Source organism: Thunnus thynnus, chromosome 5 (assembly GCF_963924715.1).
Source record: "Thunnus thynnus chromosome 5, fThuThy2.1, whole genome shotgun sequence".
Classification (NCBI taxonomy): Eukaryota; Metazoa; Chordata; class Actinopteri; order Scombriformes; family Scombridae; genus Thunnus; species Thunnus thynnus.
The window spans coordinates 22122977-22137761 of NC_089521.1; the positions used below are offsets into that span (position 1 = coordinate 22122977).

At 40.6% G+C, this 14785-nt stretch overlaps 1 protein-coding gene across 1 annotated transcript; it reads left to right on the forward strand.

Moving 5' to 3' along the window:
* Window positions 1–38: 38 nt before the first annotated feature.
* pik3c2g (phosphatidylinositol-4-phosphate 3-kinase catalytic subunit type 2 gamma) lies at window positions 39–14774 on the forward strand. Its single transcript, XM_067590133.1, has 33 exons — window positions 39–160; window positions 622–1154; window positions 1290–1369; window positions 1815–1972; window positions 2106–2214; window positions 2339–2450; window positions 2867–2937; window positions 3083–3146; window positions 3347–3472; window positions 3680–3710; window positions 4125–4308; window positions 4448–4570; window positions 4899–5027; window positions 6805–6919; window positions 7019–7152; window positions 7280–7468; window positions 7560–7653; window positions 8015–8109; window positions 8403–8583; window positions 8668–8775; window positions 8888–8980; window positions 9160–9289; window positions 9412–9548; window positions 9637–9806; window positions 9941–10097; window positions 10198–10307; window positions 10455–10623; window positions 11619–11737; window positions 11857–11953; window positions 12064–12127; window positions 12350–12429; window positions 12565–12690; window positions 13426–14774. The coding sequence occupies exons 2-33, from the start codon at window positions 717–719 to the stop codon at window positions 13576–13578; spliced, it is 4146 nt and encodes a 1381-aa protein (XP_067446234.1). The 5' UTR covers window positions 39–160; window positions 622–716; the 3' UTR covers window positions 13579–14774.
* The last annotated feature ends 11 nt before the right edge of the window (window positions 14775–14785 follow it).

Consider the following 14785-nt stretch of genomic DNA (forward strand, 5'->3'; position numbering starts at 1 on the left):
GAGAGAGAGGGAGAAGTTGAGGGAGGGTGAGTGGGAGGGCTGAGGCAACACATATGGGAATGTTTCCAAATCTTTTACTGGTCTAACTCGCTGAGCGTGGCCTGAGTCAACATTCATCTCGTCGAAACAGCATGGGACACCAGTTACCAGAGCTTTGATGGTAAGTTTCCAACAGAAAAAAGGCCTTTGTACTTTGCAATAAGATTATTTTTGGTATTTGGAGATAAATTAAAAATGTAAACCATGAATATGCCAGCTGTTCATTGTTAGTGTACGATACTCAGTGCTGTGTTTTTGTATTGATGTGGATGAAAGTTTCAACTGAACAGGTTAAGCTCATGGAAAATTGAAGCTTCAAGGCATAATGTAATGATAATTAGTGCTTTTGAAGATGTCTATCATGTTTCACTTTACTCAAGTGTGCCAAAGTATTCCTAAGAAACAGTGGCGCGCAACAGTAGACTTCCTGTTAAGATTTGAAAGCTTGTTAATTATTAAACACAAACCCTCAGGTTCAGTTAGACTCCAGTCATAAAGCTGCTTACTTGTCCTGCCTGCAATAAGTCTCATTCACTAATTTAAAGAATTCAGTGTTCTGATTTTTGTTATTCTACCACATAGTTTTGCATTCTGCCACGCTATGAAGTGAGAACGCGCTGAGTGTGAAACTGCACCATCCAGGAGGACTTGAACAACTTTATGCCCCCTAAAATGTAATGGATCCTCCTCAAAGGCGAAATGGACCAATCAGGAGACAAGATGCATACATCACTGACCTCCCCGTGCCTCTGACAGAGGATCTATATGGTTATGAGTACCTTGAAACCTTTCCTGATGATGATGAAACACATCTGTACGAGAGCTCCTGGGCCGGGCTCGTGTCCCCAACTGAACCCCAGACCAAGCCCCTAGGCCTCGGGGGAGGAGGTCCTGGGAAGTCTGACCACCAGGGAACAAATGGGCCTCCCAAAGTCCGTGGTCCTCCCCCTCCACTCAGAACTAGACTTCCTAGTGCATGTTTGCCAGTTAGACACCAAGCCCCCCCTCCTCTGCCTCCCAGGACAGGAATACCCACCAGCAAAAAGCAGGTTTCCTGTGAGCCAACTGTGCACGCTCCCAAACTGAATCGTTCCAGGACACAAATAGATCATCATGTGAGTATCCTTAGTAGTTTCTCCCTCAGCAGACACAAAAGGGTCCTTTTATGACTAAATAAAATGACCCAAATTAAAAGAGGCAACATCAGAGAAAAGGCCTAAAATGTGCACATTGTCTTCTTTTCACATCAGGACCAATGGACCGTCAAACTAATAGAGACTCCACAAGGCAGCACCAAGAGACTGATTTCTTTTTGTGCAGCAACTTCCAAGTGAGATCATCATAATTAGTTTGTATTGTACATATTTAGAAAAGTTAATTTTTTAACATTACATTATCTTTTTGGCATGACAATGAGATGAATATAAAATACTGTATATCTTGAAGTTTTGTTTAAAAATATCCACTTTATGATAACTCTAAAAGTGACATCAGTGTAACTTTTTATTGCTGCATCCTCTAAAGTTTTAATTGTTTAAGAATAATCCACACATGACAATATATTCCTAAATGTTGTCTATATGTGATGTACTGTACGGCAACATGTATTTTGTTGAACTGAATTTCTGCTTTTGTCCTTCCAACTTAACAGTATTTCACTGAGCTGAAATGAATAATTTTGTCATCAGTATGACAAAAGCATAGCATAAAGCATATTTGTCATCATATATTCATTTTCACATTGGAAACCTGTTTCTCTTTACCGTCACTGGCAGGCTGATGTCACGCTACAAGCATACAGACGGCGTTCACAACTCAGGAGTGGTGTGGGGTCGAGTGTCCCATCTCCACCCTGCCCTGCTGCAGCAGGTGGAGCTGACTGTCAGTGTGGCCACGGATTACGACACTCATCAGATTCCTTTCCCTACCACAGGTATAATTCACCAACATGGCACCACAACTGCCATAACCGAGGGTTGTCTGTTTGTTGCACCACACATTTGTATCTATGGTTGTCATGACACTGGCAGACATGTGTGGACTCTGATCTTTAATCTTTTATCCAGTGAACAAGACAGTGCAGAGTGTCATTGATGAAATCTTCCAGCTACTGTACCTCAACAGGAGTGGGCATTATGTTCTAAAACTGTGCGACTCTGAGGAGTATCTACACAAGTAAGTTTGTCACTGATCCAGACATTAAGGTTAATTTATCCAGGAGCTGTGCTGATCTATTCAAACATACTGTGTTTACACATTCATGGTTTAATTTGGTGCAATTTCCCTTTCATCTCCTTAGTCAAGAACTCCTGGGTATGCATGAGACTATCCAAATCTACTGCAAGTTTAACCTGGTCGTCCCCCTTCGGCTGCTCAATGTAAACGACCTCAAACATCGAATGGCCAGGGATGTGAGTCAGTTCAAACTCCTTCTCTGCTCCCACTTGCAGTATAGATCATTTACCAAGAACAGGCAGCTAGTCTGCAGTCTTGAAATTCTGCTCTAAAACACACCTGTGCCTGGCTCTTGGCCAACATATTATTATCAGGGTTATTGTAGCTGTAAAAACCTCCACCTTGAGTTTCTTGACTTTGTTCTGTTTACACATCACGTCATGGCTGTTGACACTTAGCAGCAAGAAAGAAGTAGAGTGAAGGTGAACATTGTTTCCTTGGATTTATAGTTATGAGGAGGCAAAATAAAATAAAAAAATCTCTGCTACTTAATTACTCTACATGCTTCATACAAACCCTATATTAGAATATTTATTTAATTGCCTCAATCCTGTTCAGTAATAAATATTCCAACTTGTGTTTCTTCTCTGAGGGGGAGGACGACGGAGCCTCATGCCAACTCTACCACCTGCTGCGTCCGATCTGTGTCTTCAACACCAGCAAGTACGACGGCAAGCAGCCCTGCATCCCACATCAAATTTGTAAAATTGTTTAACAACAAATGACAACTGTTCATTGGGTCATGTGTCAACCAGCGTCTGTTTGTAGAAAACAAAGATGAAGGTTGTTTCTCTTGCTTCTCTCTCAGGTTGAGCCTGCAGAATGTGCTCAATAGCTACAACAAAGAGGCAGCAGAAGTAATGAGAAGTAAGGTCAGTAAAGAAAACATAACCAGCAGGGTATTTATTTCTCTTCTTTATCTACATCTGAATTTGATTATAATTCACATTTACCTTTGTTTTAATTTCACAAAGTTGTGTCACCTCAGGAATATTCAGATATGTAAGTGAAGTTTTTCAAGCTGACTCTCTAATTCCTGCCTCACCCGAGTCTGATCTCATCATGTCTGCAGTCAGGGATGACTGTCAATGTTCTTGTGGGCCATGTTCGTACCATCAGCAGTCTTCTGTGTGGGCTCTCGTGTCAGGAGCTGGAGGACGCCATCGGCAGGCTCAGCAGGATCAATCCCATAACTCTGGTAGGATATATCACGCACAATTGAGACACTTGGAGCTCCATATAGGGTTTTCATGGATTACCATCACTTAAAAGTCTCGAGCAGTTTGCTCTGTGGAGATATTGTGGCACTACAGTACACCACAAAAATGTACTGTAGAAGAATTTGATACTTCCCCATACCGCTTATCAACAATACAAAGCTGTGTTTCCTTATCTTTCTTTACAGAGCCATGCTGAGATGACTGAGTGTGAGACGGGTGAGTTGCTGTTTCTTAATTCTTCATGTAAAGATATGAACTATAATGACATCTTGTTCATTGATGCTCAGACTAATGTTTGAAATCAAATATTTGCAACTTTAAAAGAAACAGCAGATCACGCTCAAGACTGGTCACAGCAGTTTTAGATTTTAAGGCACATCTGGTTGAAAACATGCGTTTATAATACATTTAAATGGACCCTATTTCTGAAAAGGAATAGTCTCCTTAAGTTCAGCAACATAATATATAAGTAGGTTTGTCCTGGAGGAAATGAAGCAATATGAGAGGTGTTACGCAGAATGAAGATGACTTTAGGTTTTTATAAAAAAAACTATGCTGTATTTACCCAAGAAATACTTCTCATATTACCACTTTGATGGTGTAAACTGGTCTTTATTCTCTTTATTCTAGCCATGATCATGCTGAACAAGGCACTGCTGAAATTGCTGCAGATCTATTTTGACAACTTCCATTCAGACTTCAGAGGTCAGGAGGTCATCAGCAACCTGCAAACCTGTAATGTTGAGATCAACCAGGAAATCTTGCAATTCAACATTGCTGCTCTCTACAAACTACAATCCACCTGGATGACCACGTATGTCTGCATATATAGTCACAAACAAGCACATTTTTATGCGTGTGTGTGTACACAATACATGCAAAAACAAATGTTAACCACATTCCTGATAAGAACACTAAGTTTTTGTTTCTTTTTCTTCTCCTTTCATTTTTAGTTATGAGTGCTTCTCTATTTCCTGTGAGCTGACATATGGAGGAACAGAGATCAGCCCGACTGGCGTTTCTGAGAATATCAGCACTGCCTTGTCATTTGGGAACAAGATACAGTGTAACCGCATGTAGGGACAAGACTTTATAGAGCCTCACATATCACATTCAACTTCCCCTTTGACCGTTCACTTAAATAATACATTATCATTGATAAGGAAGTGAAAGTGTCCGCGCTACTCTGTGTTGTCATCTGAACCAGACCATTTTTGTTTTTGTCTGTTGTGCCTTCATATGTGTGTGTATGATAAACTATATCTATTAATTCTAATGCACTAAGAAGTCCAAAGTAACAAAAATAACCAAAGATTTAAGGGATGACATGACAATACATAGAAGTGAGAAAAGAAGAAAAATGTTTATGTCTACATCTATATGTTTTTTTTTTTATTATTTTAGGATGGTGTTCCCTGTTCCAGTAAATCAGCTGCCATATGAATGCATGTTAACATTACGCCTCATGGGCTCTAAGCGAGGAAAGAGCCCTGAGCTGTTGGGCTGGGCTGTACTACCTCTTTACAGCAATGGGTAAGTCTCAAAAGTGTTCACACTTCTATACCATCTTGTAAAATTATACATTTTTGACTGATTTTAAAGGGGATTTTAGAGGAGAGGGTTAAATTCAGAGGGTTAAAAGTGTACTTGATTTAGTAATTGCTATTGCACTTTCATAATGTTTTGGGACAGAAAAGAGACAGATTTTTTAAAAAGTAGGCTCACACTTTAATCAGCCAAGGCCAAGCTATCCTGACTTTTATTCCCTAGTACAGGTCAAGCTCCAAAAATGCTGCATCCTGCATTTCCCATTATACAACCTATAAAATCTTTTTTTATTAAGTTCTCCATGCCTGGTTAAAACCTGCGTCATTTAAAGTCCACATTCCCAGTTTACAACACCTGATTTTTTGTCATAATTTTTTGATCCAAGGCTAAGCCAAAATAACCCTTCGATGACATCATCCTCCTTCCAGACCCACAGACGACATCATGCAAATGTTTTTACAGGCTGACTAAAGCTCCACCACTAAACTGATATTTGTATAAAATCGACGTGGTGAAAAAGAGAGATGCATCACAGTTTCAGTCACTTATCCTTTACACAAAATATCATCCATTCTTTTGACATTTTGCCAGAGTCAACAGTCACATACATGTATAATACAGATGGTTCAGGAGGCAACGTGAAGGATTTTAGCTGGTTCTGTATCTTCCCAGTTGTATCATCTCTGTGCAGGAGAACACAGCTCGACCCCTTGAATCGTAGTTTAGATCCAGGACTAAAGATGACAATGTGTTACCCTGTTTTAAGAGTGGCTGAGTCAGCTTTCAAATCACTCTTAGTATTATGTACTATCATTTTCTTCATCTTGCTCACTTTAAAAAAATGAATTTCAGATTTTTATTAAGGCTGATCAAATTTAAATTTAATTTTAAAGCAACAAATTCTACTTCCATTAATTCTACTACTACCCAAGTAATTCTAATTCTGCTTAGAGCAATATCAAAGGAGACATATTATGCTTTTTCTGATTTTCTGTTATTTATATACTGATGTCAGATGTCTTTGCTAAACATGGTCAAAGTTCCAAAACTTGTGGTGAACGTATGTAGAAATGCTCCCTGCAAGTCAAAAGCTCAGGCTTCATCCTGCCCTGAGTGTTTTGTTTGCAGCAGTTTTTCTACCTTGCAGACAAGCTGACAGAATGGATGCCCATTAACGGCCGTCCGTTCTGTAGCCTTGGTTGCTAAGGTTGTCGCTAAGGTTTTTCCATGTGTTGTTTGTGTTGTCCACTCTCATATTTCGGATCGGATTCCAGCTCCAACATGTTCGGATGTATTTGAAAAGTTAATATTTTGAGTACAGAGCAAGAAAAAGTAGTGAAATCCTACTTTACAGATTGTTTCATGGTTTGTTGATGTAGCCTCCTGAGTGGCCAGAAGTGGCCGTGATGCAGCTTCTGGAAGCTAACCAATCAGATCAGAGTGGGCTCATCGGAAGGGGAGCCTTAAAGAGACAGGAGCTAAAACAGACTGTTTCAGACAGAGGCTGAACTACAGAGGCTGCATAAATAGCCAGTACAAGATAAATAAGGAGTTTTTTAACTGTAAACCATGCAAAGATATTCCAGTAGAGCCTCAGATTAATAATATAGACCTGGAAATGTGCAAAATATGTCCCCTTTAAGAAATATTATTATCATCAGTATTAGTTATAATGTGTTTTCCATTATATTATTATTGTACACATTGTATTAAAAACATAGTAATTATTGACATATGGTATGTATACTCTCTGTGTGTCTAGTACTCTGATAACAGGGACCATCCTGCTCAGTATGTCCACTCTGACTGAGCTGCCTGCTCCTCCTTCCCCTGCCTTGTTTGACAGCCACAGACAAGCTGTAGGGGTCATACTTCAGGTCAGTAGCACCAGACAACTTTGCCCTCTGTTGACCAAAGTACAAATGACACCACATTACCTGCTTAATCATTTCTTCTACCATCTTTTTTTCTCCCAGCTCGAATTTCCAGATCAGTTTGAGTGGAAATATTACAGGCCCATTGCGCTCCCCGGGTCAGTCATATTCTCTCAGCCTTGTGAGGAATTGCAAAAGAAAATGTTAGATGTTTCAAAGAAGCACTGCCTCCGCTTGTGAGTATAAGAAACACACAACTACCCATCAATCAATGTCTCTTTTCATTTTAAAAGGAAATTTGCAATGTTTTTCTTGCGTGTTGTGTCCCTGATCACGCTCCTGAGAGTATCTCTTCGTTCACAGTCTATCAGAAAACGAGAAGTCTTTCCTCTGGAGTAAACGTCACTTTTGTGACAAAGGAAGTACCTTCCTCCACCTGCTGCTTGGTGGAGCCCTCCAGTGGCCGCTTGAGGACTTGACAGAAATCTACACTGTTTTAGAAAACTGGCCCATTTATCAGCCCGAGGAGGCTCTCTTCCTACTTAATGACAGGTAGGTTACATCTGTGATCACAACCATGAGTCTGGTTTCCATAATGTCTGGTTTTATTGACTAGTCTTGTTTGGTGACTTGTCTTATCCAGTTTTCATGATCAGACTGTGCGGAAGGCTGCAGTTCACTACTTTGAACAGATACCAGATGGAGAGTTTGAGCAGTTTCTGCCACAGTTGGTCCAGGTAAACACATTAACATGCACCACTATTTATATAGCACTTTGATGTGGTTTCTGCTGCTCATTCACCCATTCACACACACACACACACCAATGGCAGTAGGCTACTATGTAAGGTGCTGGCACAACCATCTGGCGCAACTTAAGGTTCAGTATCTTGTCCAAGAACACTTCGACATGCAGACAGGAGAAGTCAGGGATCAAACCACCAACCTTCTGAGTACTGGACGACTCGTTCTACCTCCTGAGCCACAGCCGCCCCACATTTGTTTGGCTTAAGTCATCAGATTTTAAATATGAGAATAGGTGTCACATTTTGTATGTCTTTCAGTGCAGTTTGTCTGATCAGTCATCCTGTCCTGCAGGCTCTGAAGAGTGAGTGGGAGCTAGATGGACCTCTGGTGATGTTGCTGTTGGAGAGATCGCTGAGGAACATACGGATCGCCCAGCAACTCTACTGGTGAGCAGCAGTCACACATCAAACAAAAAGTAGATCCTCATTAACATAATGATTATTTGCATGAAAGTAAAACTCACTCAGGTGTACTATTCAAGTAATTGTAAGTTCTAAACTATATATTGTAAATGACTAAATCATTGATTTTGTGGCAATACTGAGGAATGAGTAAGGTAACAATGTTTTAGGCAAAATGTACAGACATACATTTAAATTACTTTGTGTGTTTTGCTGCTCAGTATGTAAAGTTTCATCATTTATTAATGTTTTATATGTTTCCTTTCATGTTTTGGCAGGCTGCTGGAAGATGTTCACAATGACCCCTACTACCAGAGCTGGTTCAGTAAGGTCCAGGCTGCCTTACGGCACTGCTGTGGCCGGGCTTTAAGACGAGAGCTGGATAATGAAGCCCGCCTGGTGTCTTTGCTTACCCAGGTGGCTGAGAAGGTTCGCACTGCCGATAAGACCCGACGGAAGGTCAGTCCTGGCTCATAGTCCTCCGTTATTTGTCTAAATGTATTATACTCTGTTAGTTCTTCCATTTTATGCATTTGTCTGCAGAATGTTTTGAACAAAGAAAAGTGTAAGATTGATGACTTCTTCAGAGATGGGATCAGTTGTTGTCTACCTCTGGATCCTGCAGTCCGTGTAAAGGCGGTGGATGTGGATGTAAGAATGTTGCGTAACATATTACACCCACATATCATTACTCTCATCTAATATACACAGAGTACTATACCATTTTTAAAGAGTGTTTACTCCATTGATATGTTACTTCTAGGCCTGTAAGTTCTACAACTCCAATGCTGCTCCTCTGGGGGTCTCATTCATCTGTACTGACCCTCTGGCCAAGAACATCAGTGTCATTTGTAAGGTTGGTAATAAAATGGTACTTTATTGATCCAAAATGTAGTTTTGCTTGTCCCCTTCAACGGGAAATTGAAGCTAACTGACATTTACAGAAAACATACTGCCAGACACAGTTGGACATTTTTGACATTGCTTAGGCTTTTGGTAAATTGTTTTCTTTACTCAGTTCAGTGTGTTGTTCAGACAGGAGATAACCTGCGTCAGGACATGCTGGTACTTCAGATAGTCCGTATGATGGACAGGGTGTGGCTCCAGGAAGGACTGGACATGCGAATGGTCACCTACAGGTGTCTTTCTACGGGCAAAGCTCAGGGTCGGTTTAATTTATTTGTTTGTGTTTTTGAATGCAGAGTTATAGTTCTCTTGTTTTATATATTTGTAGCTATGGATCTATGTTTTTTACTGCTTATGCTTGTGATTTTATGTGGTTTTCAGGCCTGGTAGAAATGGTTCCAGAAGCAGTGACACTGGGGAAGATTCAGCAGGAGTGGGGTCTTGGTGGGACCCTTCGAGAAGACACACTGGAGAAATGGTTCCACATGTGGAACAGAACTAAGGATGACTATGAAAAGGTTAACACTACTACACAATCCCTGATATCTTAACCATTATGACTGAACATACACTAATGTTCATGTTTGCTGTTACATATTTTTTCAGGCTGTGATGAACTTCATCCACTCGTGTGCAGGTTGGTGTGTGGCGACCTTCATCCTAGGGATTTGTGACCGCCACAATGACAATATCATGTTGAAGCACAGTGGACACATGTTCCACATCGACTTTGGCAAGATTATGGGCAATGCACAGAAGATTGCAAGCTTTAAAAGGCAAGTCAACAAAAAGGCAAACAGCATTTTGAAACTGTGGTGGTGTTTTTCTTTGAGTAGTAAGGAGCTAAAGTCAAAGACAATGATGTGAATTAACAAGGACCTTCCCATCCTGTTTTTTTTTGCAATGGTAGGGACCGATCACCATTCATCTTTACATCTGAGATGCAGCACTTCATCACAGGCGGAGGGCAGAAGCCACAGCGCTTGCATCGCTTTGTGGAGCTCTGCTGTGAAGCTTACAACATCATCAGAGGGCGCTCTGCACTGATACTCAGCCTACTGGAGCTGGTAAGACAAACAAGTACTGAATAACATCACCAACCTCATCTGAGACTAGAGAATATTATATAAAACACCTTGTCATTCATGGTGCGTATGTGGTTTCCAGATGCTCCATGCAGGAATGCCAGAACTGAAGGACTCTAATGACCTACAGTACGTCCAGAACAACCTCAGACCTCATGATACAGACCTGGAGGCCACATCATACTTTACAAAGTAATTTAATACACAACACCCAAACACACACAGTCTGTTTTTCCAACTTAATAAATTCTTCAAAATATCCCATATTTTATTTCTGCAGTTGTAGTAATCTGATGCTTCATCTCACCATATGGTACAGTAACAACTTGTCTATTGTAGGAAGATCAAAGAGAGCATGGGCTGTGTTGCAGTCAAGTTAAACTTCCTGACACACAGCATGGCTCAAGGGAAGAAACAAGAATCACGAACCCGGGACGGCATCCCCGCTCCCAGCAACAATATCCAAGATGCTGTCATCCAGGGATACACCGTCAAGGGAAAAGATGTGGTAAGGCTGCATGTTGCTCTTTTGTACTGTGGTAGTTAAGCCAGAAAATGTTGTGTTCTGATGCACCACAACGCTTTGTGTTGGATCCTAATAGCCAGAAGAGCTGATGAAACACCTGAAACAGATGGGAGGTTCACATATATTTGTTCTGAGAGGAATAACCCCCAGCAGGGCAGCTGACAGTGTGCGTGTGTGTCGTGACTGTCTGCTGTCACTTAGGGCCTCCTAGGCAGCAGTGCTGTGTTTAGGAAGTCTTTTGCTCATTCCCCGGAGATAAGTGTTACTGCTGGTTGTTGGGATTTCACTGTTCTTTGATCAGAAAAGGCTTCCTGATGTCAGGTTAAACATTTTGAAGGCAGAATGGAGCACCTTGCCTGTCAAAGCAGAGCACATATTTTTGCCAAGTTATGCAGAGTTGGCCTTTAGCAGAATATGTGGCAATAACAGTGAAATACATAAAGTCAGTAGAAATAAAAAGTAGATCAGTTAATGGCAATGTTACTGCTTCTACAGTAAGTGCTTGTTTTGTTAGCAGCGTATTTTCATTTAAATATTTTTCAAACATAAAACAGAGGAAACATTAAACACGGAAACAGTCATAGAAGTTACTTGAGATCATTTCTACAATAGAAAGCTCTGTAAATGGTTGTGGCTTTGGCAATTAAACCCCTTAAGACCTGAGTTTAGTTTACGAAAATTGGTGAATATATGGGGAGGTCTAATAAACAAATTGGTAAAATTATAGAATCAGCCGTCTTGTAGACAAGTTTTAGACCTTAGTAACTGTAATAATGTGACACTATAGATTTTCTTTATAGACTTAATGGATTTTAAGAGTGCAGACCAGTTTACCAAACAGTGCTCATGGAGTTAATCAGCTGTTTAAGAGCACAGACAATATGTGCAGTAACACCTGCCAGGGATGCTTCAACGTGTTTCTCTTTGTTTATTCACCCTGCACCTAATGAAACAATTTTGTTTTCTTTAATTTACAGATCTATGATCTGAGAGTACATATTGATGATGGCTTTCTGAACAGTAAGATGACATTTGGGCAGTTTGAGCTGATCCATAAGCAGCTGCTGAAGCACTTCATAGAGTCTGCTCTGCCTCAGTGAGTGAACAAACACATCCAGCTCACATCACATGGCTATTTCATTTTCAAGTACTGCAAAAAACACTGCTTTATTCATTCACGATAATTACATAATTTGATCCATATCTTCAATATAGGTTCCCTAGCTGGTACAAGATGTCATTCACCCCAAAGAGGAAGATGTCTCTGCTGAATAAATACCTACAGCAGCTTTTTGAAGGACCTTGCAAGGGAGTACGTTTCAGTTGTCATGCTCTCCATCACTGATTGATCTTCCCACAGTGATCTCCTGATAGAACTGCTTATGCTTGACTTACAAAGCTACCATGCTCTGTCCCCTGCAGAATGAATTTGTGTGCAGCTTGTTCCTGGATGGCCCCAAGGTGGTCCAAGAGAGTGTGGCAAAAGGTAATTTTCTGCTCTTAAATAATAAGTGGGTGTATAAAAAAAGATGATCAAAGATTTAAAGGGGGAAAAAAAGCGTCATGCTAAAGGCACAGTTTTGAATTTGAAGATTAATTCTGTGCTTTGTCTTGAGGAAACTCTGATGATAGTTCATGTATCTTCAAGGCTCATATGAGAGATTTTATGCTGTTTTTTTACTGGCACTGACGCACTCATCCATTGCAGAAACCCGACCTCAGATCCAGCTCTACATTTCCTACTCTGACTGTAAGCTCTCAGTCTTGGTAAAATACCTGAAGAACATTGTGAGTTTCCTTTATTCCTATTATTGTGTTTTTAGCATTTAACACAAGAAGAATACATACTGTACATAATAAATGTATTTTCTCTTTATTAAAAATATTTTGTGGTGAGTGCTCAAGGTTTTTTCTTCTCAACAGAAGCAAGCAAACGGTTCTAACCCCGACGCCTATGTGGTCACACGTCTGAGACCGGACCCCCAGCAGCGATCCAAGAAAAAGACAAAAGTGGTCCGCAATAATGACAATCCCACTTTCAATGAACTGGTACAACTTTCTTCCCTCCTATTCTCTATGCATGAAAACATGTTTTACACAAGGAAAAAATACTTGTTTCCTTTGTGCAGCTACTATCGTGTACAGTTGGACTTGCACTTAGAAGCACTTAAGTAAATAAAACAAGAACACATACCATTCTGTAACAAATAAGTATAGTTTAAATATAGTACAGTAACCATGTGCAGTAAATCAAATTAAAAATAAAAAAAATTTAAGTTGTTGTAGAACAAATGCTTTCTCAGCACAGTCCTACCTTTCTGTTCCAGTGGTCTAACATAATATAAACATTAATCATACTTATTATTGCTTTTATTTAAATTATAAGAATGTGGATTATTCCCTTGTTTCTACAGACGAATTCTCGAGAGATGATGTGCTGTCACTCAGATTTCTAAACACTCACTGTAACCTTGTGTAAAACATTCACTTGTAATGTGCGATCTGCCGGCGGCAGAGCTCTCCTCACTGTCAGAGTCTGATGTGATATTTGAGTGTTGAACCCAGCTGCCTCTGACCAGTAGCTTCCCACATACTTGACAGCCTCTTACTACCTTTTTTATACAGCAAAGTGAAGCCTTAACAGAGCCAAATGGAAGGGAATAAAAAAAAGCCTCTCAACAGAAATGTCAGATAAAAAGCTGTACAGTAGAAATATCCTGAAATTACTGCATGTCCTGAATCCAGAGCTGTTTGATGTCTAAAACATCTACTTCCTGTTCACAGCTGGAGTACAATCATGTACCTCTGCTGTATGGGATGGTGCTGGAAGTGACAGTGAAGAGCAAGAAGACTTTTGTGGCAGCAACAAACATAAAATTGGAGGATGAGTTGCTTGACAAGGAGACCTGGTTTCCTCTCGGGAACTGTGCTATCTGACCTCAGGGAGCTGCACTGTGGGTCTGCTGCCAGCAGGGGGTGCAGCCACACTGAGGGAAAGACTTCACTCAGAGGTGTTTTTGACTGTATAAGGGAGACACATTCACCTTAGCAGAGAAACTTTGCACTCTTAAGTATTCCTATTTATCAGATGCAACTAAACCTCATTCCAGAGCTAAATACACTGGCAGTGGATGAGGGGTTTGGATGAAGTTACAAAGCTGAGTAAAAAGCTCAGGGAAGGAGATTTTGTTTACTGTGACTGTCAATATTCATATGAAGGATGAACCTTATATGTTCATTTTTAAATGTTAATCAAGTGAAGGACATTTTCTAATTAATTCAGATTTTGTAGCCTTGGTGATGGATGCAGGAAGAAAAGTATTATTATTATCATACTTGCACTTTTGTTCTGTCTATAATTTTTTATAACCTGCGTATGGTCGTGACTGTTGATGTGACAGATTAAGGAGGAGGTGATGCAATTTTGTTACCCGCCCAAACTGAGTGTGTTTGTCTCTTTGGGCTGTGTCAACTGGATGTCCTTGACCAGTGGATTTGGAGGCAGGAGAGATGGAGATGGGCGGGGGAGAAGTGTGTGAGCAGGATGACAACTCTGCCTCACTGGCCTGAGGGGCTGAGTTAACACTCTCCCCCTCACTCCATCCTTTGTCTTATCCATCAGCGGCGTTCAAATGCAGTTATGCACATGCATGCACAAACACGCAAAGGCAGACATTCACATGCCCACACATATACCCCTGAAAAACACCTCCACACACACACACACACACACACACACACACATTCAGTCACTTTTTCTAGGCTAAGGCAGGTCTTCCTGTTATCTTAATGCCATCCTCCTCCTGACAGGCCCGCTGACCCGTACTCTCCTCTGCCTCATTCACAGGATTTAGTGATGAACGAGGATAGAAATAGACTTCCCTGTACTGGATTTGGTTCAATAATGTATACCTCTGTGAATGCTATTTATATTATTCCCTGCTGGATCTCTCGCATGGAGGGAAGCAAATGCTGGCTGCTACTCCGTCATTGTAGTGTTCATTTATGTATCCTGGCATCACTCATCAGTTTCAGCCCCAGTATAAGAATCAAATTTATTGTTATGGAAAAGATGATTAATCCAACAATACAGTTCCTTGTGGATGGGTAAGACCTTCTTATGAGAAAAAAATCTGCCACAATA